This window comes from Podarcis muralis, chromosome 2, assembly GCF_964188315.1.
Source record: "Podarcis muralis chromosome 2, rPodMur119.hap1.1, whole genome shotgun sequence".
Taxonomy (NCBI): Eukaryota; Metazoa; Chordata; class Lepidosauria; order Squamata; family Lacertidae; genus Podarcis; species Podarcis muralis.
The window spans coordinates 122787088-122796512 of NC_135656.1; the positions used below are offsets into that span (position 1 = coordinate 122787088).

Here is a 9425-nt window from a genome sequence, read left to right on the forward strand (position 1 = left end):
TAAGTCAGAGTACACAGCACTAGGCTGGATGGACCAATGGTCTGAGCCAATGAGGAAATGGTACTTTGCTACACTAAAATAGGACAAATTTATATGCTAAAAACCACTGGTCACCACAAAGGTACAATCATGCTGCGGTAGAATGATTTGGCTAGGAGAAGAAAGTATATTGTCTTTCCAGTGGATGTTTAAATCTCCAAATGTCAATTAAATTAAAACTTTCCACCAAATTAAAAAAAGGAGTTGGTAGTTTTATATGCTAAAAACCAAAAAGGTACAATCAAGTTCACAAATGTTTTTTAATATACATGATTCCCAGCATATTATATACATCATCTTGCCTACTCTGTTGTTTGCAGATGCAGAACACTGCAGCAAATGTCCAGAAGACCAGTATCCAAACAAGGATCAGTTTCAATGTATTCCCAAATTGATCACCTTTCTGGCCTTTGAAGGCTCTTTGGGAATAGTCCTGGCGTCCATTGCTCTATTCTTGTCCTTAACCACTGGTTTTGTGTTAAGAGTCTTTATTAAATACAAACACACTCCCATCGTCAAAGCCAACAACCGGGATCTCTCCTACATCCTCCTGGTCTCCCTCCTGCTCTCCTTCTTGTCCTCCTTCCTGTTCCTTGGGCAGCCAAGAAAAGTCACCTGCCTTCTCCAGCAAATAGCTTTCTGTGTGATCTTCACAGTTGCAGTTTCTTCTGTGTTGGCCAAAACCATCACTGTGGTGCTGGCCTTTCTGGCTACAAAGCCAGGGAACAGGGTGAGGAGATGGCTGGGGAAGAGTCTGGCCAACTCCATTGTCATTTCCTGTTCCAGTGTCCAAGTAATCATCTGTACCATCTGGTTGGGATTCTCACCCCCATTTCCAGATTCCGACATGCACTCCCACATGGGAGAAATTGTTCTGCAATGTAACCAAGGGTCTGTGGCCATGTTTTATGGTGCCCTCGGCTACATGGGCTTCCTGGCTGCCATCTGCTTCATGGTGGCTTTCCTAGCCAGGAAGCTGCCTGGGGCCTTCAATGAAGCCAAGCTGATCACCTTCAGCATGCTGGTCTTCTGCAGTGTTTGGGTGTCCTTTGTGCCCACCTACCTGAGCACCAAGGGGAAATACATGGTAGCCGTGCAGGTCTTCTCTATGTTGGCCTCCAGTGCTGGGCTCCTGGGCTGCATCTTTCTCCCCAAGTGCTACATTATTTTACTGAGGCCTGATCTGAATACAAAGGAGCATATGACAACAAATGCTTAGGATAGCATCTGAATCTTGAAACATTCAATTTTTACAACAGATGTGCACCACAACAGCTTTGAAACCCATATACATGTCATGAGCATATAGCTTCTTAGATGTAAACATTTCTTCCATTTACATAAATCATGAATGATGAAAGTAAGTTCAGAATTATTGTGTAAGTGGCCACATACAGCGAGCCGTGTAGTCAAAGTAGAGATTGCTATTGACAACAGTCCCAAGGGAGTCAGACCGTCCAATAACCAAACACGGGTTCAGGTCCAATGAACTGAGAAAGGTTCAAAGTCAAATGGACATTTGAAACCTTTGATAAAGATCCAGGATTGGAGTTCTAGGGTCGGTTCCAAAACGACAGTCAAGTGGAGGTCCTGAAAGAACCACACCGTCGTCCATCAACAGTGACAGCTGAGCAGACACTGAGTCTCTGCCTTGCTTCCCTCCCAGTCTTAGTTGACGGTGTCAGTATTTTCATCCCTTCCATTGCAAGGATCACCAGATCATGTTTGTTTTACTTTCTGTCTGTGAGAAAGGAGGGAGTGGAAGCTACTCTTCCATCTCCAGTACTATGTGCTTTTCCTTTGATCTGTCTAGAGACAGGATGGCAGCATGAGAGCTGTATCTGAAGAAGTGTGCATGCACACGAAAGCTCATACCAAGAACTAACTTAGTTGGTCTTTAAGGTGCTACTGGAAGGAATATTTTTTTTGTTTTCTCTCGTACATGTTTGTTATGTTCTTGTATTTGTTTAATCAGTAGAAATAAATCAGGTATGCTACAAAACCGCCACAGCCTTGCTTCCGTTACTCTGATGCATTTGAGGCGCTCACATGAGCAAATGTGAGTCCACAGCACCAGGACCTATTCCTCGGGAATGCTGTGTTGCTGTTCCTGTGATCGGAAGGTCAGAGAAGGTGCTCCCGTCACCCAGTCCATGCAGGTGCTGAAGACGTGGGCTGAACATGGGTGTACGGAAAGACGGACCTGAGCTTGCCCTAGCTGTGTCTCTCCTCTTAAGAGGAGGCACCTCCGGTTCTGGTGATGTGTCCACTTCCCCTGGCTCCTGTGAGCTGCTGGCTGCCCCTTCAATGTCCTCTGAGGTCCAAACAGTACCTCCTAAGTCGCCAACCTCCCCTTCCTCTTCTTCGGCTTGCTTCTGTGAGTACCAATTGCAGCTATACCCCTCACTGGGACCCTCTTTCCCTTCCTTGATGTCTTGCCAGTTCATGACACTAATGAACCCTACTGATCTTTAAGCAGCTAGTGCCTCTCTGAGGTCAGTGTGACTGCTTTTGCAAATAATGTGCAATTGAGATATGATTGTACACCCACAGATATTTTTTCAAAGGGCCAGTCAAACAACATCTTCTAGTCCAACTGTTGTTACGCAAACATCTTCCTCTGCTTCTTCAAATCAAATCAAATCAAATCAAATACATTTATTGGCATCATAGTATAAAACGTTTCAGGTCACTGGAATAATTAAAAGTACAAAGGTAAAATTGTCAAGGGTTTCAGGTCACTGGAATAATTAAAAGGACAAAGGTAAAATTGTCAAGGGTTATAAGGTCACGCCATAATTGTGTCCACTTAGATATTCTACTACACCCTGTCTAATTCCCGAAAGTATGGTTTGTTGGGAACCTTTCAGGTAAAATTGTGGTAAAAAAAGAAGCTACTGGAGCAGTGATATCTTTGTCCCGATCTGCCAGGAGAAACTTCATTTGAATTCTTCTCGGAATTGTGTGCTGGAGGTCCAACATTTTGCTCAGCATCAGTTGGCGATGTCTGCTGTGTAAAGAGCAATCTAAAAGAATGTGATCCATTGAATCAGGTACTTCTTGGTTGCAGGCACACAAACAGGCTTGATATGGAATATGTGGGAATCTGCCTTTAGTCACTGCAGAAGGGAAAGCATTTAATCTCCCGAGCATAAAGGTTCTTCGATGGGAAGGGAGTAGTAGATCCTTTAGATACAGTGGTGCCCCGCAAGACGAATGCCTCGCAAGACGGAAAACCCGCTAGGAGGAGGAGGAGGAGTTTGGATTTGATATCCCGCCTTTCACTCCCTTTAAGGAGTCTCAAAGCGGCTAACAATCTCCTTTCCCTTTCCCTTCCTCCCCCACTCTGTGAGGTGAGTGGGGCTGAGAGACTTCAGAGAAGCGTGACTAGCCCAAGGTCACCCAGCAGCTGTATGTGGAGGAGCGGAGACGCGAACCCGGTTCCCCAGATTACGAGACTACCGCTCTTAACCACTACACCACACTGGCTAGACGAAAGGGTTTTCCGTTTTGGAGTTGCTTCGCAAAACGAATTTCCTATGGGCTTGCTTCGCAAGACGAAAATGTCTTGCGAGTTCCTGCGGTCCCCCCCCCTTTTCCCCAAGCTGCTAAGCCACTTAACAGCTGATCCGCTAAGCCGCTTATCAGCTGATCCGCTAAGCTGCTTAACAGCTGATCCGCTAAGCTGCTTATCGGCTGATCCGCTAAGCCACTTATCAGCTGATCCGCTAAGCTGCTTATCGGCTGATCCGCTAAGCCGCTTATCAGCTGATCCGCTAAGCCCGCTAATAGCGCTAATCCGCTAATGGGCTTGCTTCGCAAGACGAAAAAACCGCAAGACGAAGAGACTCGCGGAACGGATTCTTTTCGTCTTGCGAGGCACCACTGTATTTGGCACAGGTTCCGTAGGATGTTGTAACACCTAAGGCCTCCGGAAAGCAAGATCTCAGGGTCTGAGGTAACAAGTGCTGTCTTTCGTGGCTGTAAAGCCACTGCTTGATTAATTGTAAGTTTCGTCACATGCTTCAAGGCTCTCGAGAGTAATGCCCAAACTATGAATTTTATCTTGAATTGCTCTATACCAGGCAAAGGCAAACTCGGCCCTCCAGATGTTTTGGGACTACAACTCCAATGATTCCTAGCTAACAGGACTGGTGGTCAGGGATGATGGGAACTGTAGTCCCAAAACCTCTTCCCTTGGAGTCTTCTTCCCTTGGAGTTTCCCCCCAGCTGGTTCCTCCCACCATTCTTCTGCATCAAAACCAGTCCATGGCACTTAACTTGCAGGAAAAAGCACATACACAAGAGTCACGGTCAAGGTTTCCTTTTTGGGCAGTGGCGGGAACTTCCAGCCCATGAGCCACCTTAGGTAAAATGTAAAGGTAAAGGACCCCTGGACAGTTAAGTCCAGTCAAAGGCGACTATGGGGTGTGGCACTCATCTCGCTTTCAGGCCGATGGAGCTGGCGTTTGTCCACAGACAGTTTTCCAGGTCATGTGGCCAGCAGGACTAAACCGCTTTGGGGGCAACGGAACACCGTGACAGAAACCAGAGCACTCGGAAGCGCCGTTTACCTTCCTGCCGCAGCGGTACCTATTTACCTACTTGCACATTGACGTGCTTTTGAACTGCTAGGTGGGCAGGAGCTGAGACAGAGCAACAAGAGGTCATCCCGTTGCGGGGATTTGAACTGCCAATCTTCTGATCGGCAAGCCCAAGAGGCTCAGTGGTTTAGACCACAGCGCCACCCGTGTTCTTGTAGCCACCTTAGGGCTGCCAGGAACTCCCCATTTGACCCACAGGGCTGCTGTTTTGATCAATCCATACACACCTGCTTTATACTTGACACGCTTTTAGGGTTTGGATGCCGTCTCAGAGCAGTCCAAACTCACTGCCAAAGGTTTGCTTCTATACCACAACCCTCACCATGCATGTAAAGTGGTACCTCTGGCTGGAAAACAGGATCCATTCCGGAGGCCTGTTTGCAACATAAAGAGAGTGCAACCTGCAGCAGCACGTCTGCACACATGCAGATTGTGATTTGCCACTTCTGCGCAAGCGTGAGCGGTGAAACCCGGAAGTAACCCTTTCCGGTACTTCCGGGTCGCTGCGGGACATAACCTGAAATAATATAACATGAAGCAGACGTAACATGAGGTATGACTGTAGATTCCCCTCCCCCATATTTGTTGACCTCTGGAGATGAAAATGCAGGGAAACCTGTTCTCTGGCAGTGACAAAACAGAGAGCCAATGGGTTGGAGCAGAGGGGAGAGAGCCAATCCGGGAGGTGGACCCTAAGGCCTACCTTCCAGGCTCTGAGGAAATTTCGGAAGGAATATCCAGATGGAAGATATGAATACAGCTGATGGAAAGAAAAGGGGGAAAGTGACTGCTGAACCCGTTTTTAAATTCAAAACGTAGCTGCAAAAGGAAACATTTTATGTGGAAATTTGTGCTCCAAGCTTGCCCTCTGGAAGTGTGTGTTTTGAAGCACCCTCCTCTCGCGGCATGTCATGGTCCGGTTCATGGGCGATCAAAGTCCTGGCTGGGGACATCGGGACCTGGGGCAAGATGGCGGGGTGGAAGCAGGAACGGGAGTCCAGAAGCCAGGAGTCACAAAGCCAAGGGTCCGAGGATCAAGAAGCAAGGAGTCAAGGAGCAAAACACAGCAAGACAGGAAACGTTGCTGTGGCAAAGAGCCGAAGGGAAATGCTGACCTTATATCCCTTTCCCAGCTCTTGCCACCAGGTGCTGTGAGTTACCAATTGGCCTCACCTGTGCGGCCGCGCCTTGCCTCTTCAGAACTTAGGAAGGCCCCAGTTCTGGTCACAGGGCCTGGCTCCTGCACGCACTCCTGACACTGCAGGTATCAAGTGAGGCAAAGGCCAACAGGGGCTCTGCCTGGGACCCATGTTCCCTCAGCCTTACCGTACACACAGGATTATCTGCACCTGTGCCTCTTTATGCAATTTCTATCAGAATGCTTCAAAGCCTCCCAGTATGGCGTTTATTAGGCTTGGACATGGAGATGGGCTCCACCACTTGTTCCAGAAGTAACTTAAACTGGTTTATTGTGGATTCTTTATACATAATTCAAAGGTGAGTTTGGGCACTTTCCACGGGCTTACCTATTTATTTGTTACCTGCCCCTCTCAATAAGGTCCCAAGGCAAATTCCAATGGCATTAGGTCCAGTCGTGACCGACTCTGGGGTTGCGGCGCTCATCTTGCTTTATTGGCCGAGGGAGCCGGAGTACAGCTTCCGGGTCATGTGGCCAGCATGACTAAGCCGCTTCTGATGAACCAGAGCAGTGCATGGAAATGCCGTTTACCTTCCCACCGGAGCAGTACCTATTTATCTACTTGCACTTTGATGTGCTTTCAAACTGCTAAGTCAGCAGGAGCAGGGACCGAGCAACGGGAGCTCACCCCGTCACGGGGATTCGAACCGCCAACCTTCTGATCGGCAAGTCCTAGGCTCTGTGGTTTAACCCACAGTGCCACCCGCATCCCTTGTGCCACCCACGTCCCTTGTTATTTGGCAAATCTCCAGTGTCACTCTTAAGTAACTCTTAGCCTTCTCCCTTCGTGTAACTACTTGTTGGAACTGGTTCCATGGGGTGGAAGCGATGCCCCTCGCCTGTTCTGCTACAGTCAGCTCAAACAGTAGGACTTATCTGCCCTGTTCCTCCCCACCCAGGGCTAAGACTGCTCGGCCCAGTCGTTCGGTCTTCTGTCTTCCCACCAAGGGACATATCACCAGCAAAATGTATACATTTCATCTCCCTAAGCTGGTTTGTCCCACGGAAGGATATGGTGGATTTGCAAGGGCAAGAATGGCGTGGGGGCTGCCTGTTGCGAAGATCCCTGAGACAAAAACACCTTGCAGCATTTGAGGAACTTCAGTAATAGTTGCAAGGTAGACATAAGAAATTAGATATATCAAGAAAAAGTTTAATTATGATAAAAGTGTGTATGGCAATAAGTAATATGAAATCGAAATATGGAATAGACGGGAGGTTGGGTCTTTAGTGTTAAGACCAATTTATGTTTTATTGTTCGTTAAGAAAATTATGTGTCTATGGTTATTCTTGTGTGTAATTGGGTATTTGTGTTTTTTCTTGCTGTATCAAAAAAAGAAAAAAAGGAGGATAGAGTTGGGCATGGTTAGCCTGGAAAAGAGGAGACTGAGAGGAGATAGGATAGTCATCAAATATCTCCAGCGCTGTCACATGGAAGAGGGAACATGCTTATCCTCTCCTGCTCTGGAGGGTAGGACTCGAACCCATGGCTTCAAGGAGATTCCAACGAAACATCAGGAAGAACTTTCTGACAGTAAGAGCTGTTCAGCAGTGAAACGGACTCCCTTGGGAGGTTGTGGACTTGCTTTCCTTGGAGGTTTTTAAGCAGAGGCTGGATGGCCATCTGTCACGGATGCTTTAGCTGAGATTCCTGCATTGCAGGGGGTTAGACTAGATGACCCCGGGGGGTCCCTTCCAACTCTAAGGTTCTATGATGACCTCCAACCACTAGCCATTCTTTTGCACCAGGTTCCACTTGGCAGACCTGGGGGTTCAAGCGTGAAACAAAGCAGATCCAGCAAGCTTGAAGTCTGCTCAATTCTGACGTTTTGTTTATTTGACTGCTTCCCTACCCTTCACCACAAGTCCCTAGGGCAAGATACAACAATATAAATGTACAAAATTATATTAAAAAAACAAGCAAAACTTTTCATACAATTATAAAAAAAGTAAAGCAATAGAGCAGTTCTAAGCAGAAGCAAAGCTGCATAGATTAAACATAACTGAAAAGGGAGAAGGTCCCAACAAACATACTTTTAACTCTCCAGACGCAACCGTGAAGAAGGAATTCCACAATTTAGGGCAAACTTGGGTCCCCCAGACGTTGGACTACACTACCACTATTTACGGGACCGCCTCTCCTGGTATGCCCCGCAGAGGACCTTAAGGTCCATGAATAATCATAGTTTAGAGGTCCCGGGCCCTAAGGAAGTCAGATCATCCTCCACCAGGGCCTTCTCAGTGATGGCTCCGACCTGGTAGAATGCTCTGTCCCAGGAGACCAGGGCCCTGCAGGATTTAACCTCCTTCCGCAGGGCCTGTAAGACAGAGCTATTCCGCCTGGCTTTCAACTTGAACATAGCCTGATCTTTTATTCCCCTTCCTTCCCTCCCCCTCCCCTTTTTATGAAGATTACCCGCTCTGGGATCCCACAGCTAATTCTCCCCTGGTCTCCTCGCTGGCCCAAATAGGACTAATTTAGCCAGCTAGCCTTGGTGATCATCTAATGTTTATTGGGTGGATTTCCCCCCCTAAACCGATCTTTGAATTCTTAACTTATTGTTATTCACGTTTTATACTGTATTTTATGCTGTTTTTTGTTGCATCAATTAAGTGTTTTAAATTTGCTGTTAGCCGCCCTGAGCCCGGTTTTCTGAACCGGGAAGGGTGGGGTATAAATAAAAATTTATTTATTTATTAGCCCTGAAAACAGGTCCTGTAGTCCAACAACACCTGGTGAGAAAGGTTGCTGTAGGGGCTACCCCAGAGAAAACTCTCCTCTGAGCCTTCTCAATAACTAAAGTCTTCAAACTGAGCTATTTCTTAACATGGCCGTTGCATTGATGATGCTTCAAGTCCCTTCCAACTCTTCAATTCTATGACTCTATGAACTAGTCGCCCACCGTAGGCTAGCGCTACTCTAAAATAGCAAGTCTTCTTTCGCCAACCACTCAAGTGGGATGGATCCTGCTTGCATCTGAGCAACAAGCGGTTTCTGCTGAGTGGCATGTCTGCACTTACTGTTTCCAGATGTGAACATTTACAGTTGTTTACTTAAGGCAGAGGTGGGGACATTTTTCCAGCCTAAGAGCCACATTTCCTTCTCGGCAAACATTCAGAGGTGAGAGACCAGTGATGGAAGAAGAAGAAGAAGAGTTTGGATTTGATATCCCGCTTTATCACTACCCGAAGGAGTCTCAAAGCGGCTAACAATCTCCTTTCCCTTCCTCCCCCACAACAAACACTCTGTGAGGTGAGTGGGGCTGAGAGACTTCAGAGAAGTGTGACTAGCCCAAGGTCACCCAGCAGCTGCATGTGGAGGAGCAGGAAAGCGAACCCGGTTCACCAGATTACGAGTCTACTGTTCTTAACCACTACACCACACTGGCCCTGTGGCCAGAGGTAAAAGTGGGAAGATCAGGAAACGAACATTTTAGCTTTTGTACAGTAGGCTAGTTTCTGCACAAGCCCTGCTCTGCCTTCCATCCAAGCCAAGAGGCAGCATTATCAGAATTCAAAGACACACCCAAGTGTGGCAAAAACACTCAAGGAAGAGTGTGAAACAGGAACATGCGCTGTGGGAG

At 47.3% G+C, this 9425-nt stretch overlaps 1 protein-coding gene across 1 annotated transcript; it reads left to right on the plus strand.

The window, feature by feature from the left end:
- The first annotated feature begins 292 nt into the window (after positions 1 to 292).
- Positions 293 to 2628, plus strand: LOC144326827 (vomeronasal type-2 receptor 26-like). Its single transcript, XM_077923669.1, has one exon. It carries the CDS (start codon positions 293 to 295, stop codon positions 1256 to 1258), a length of 966 nt encoding a protein of 321 aa, XP_077779795.1. The 3' UTR covers positions 1259 to 2628.
- The last annotated feature ends 6797 nt before the right edge of the window (positions 2629 to 9425 follow it).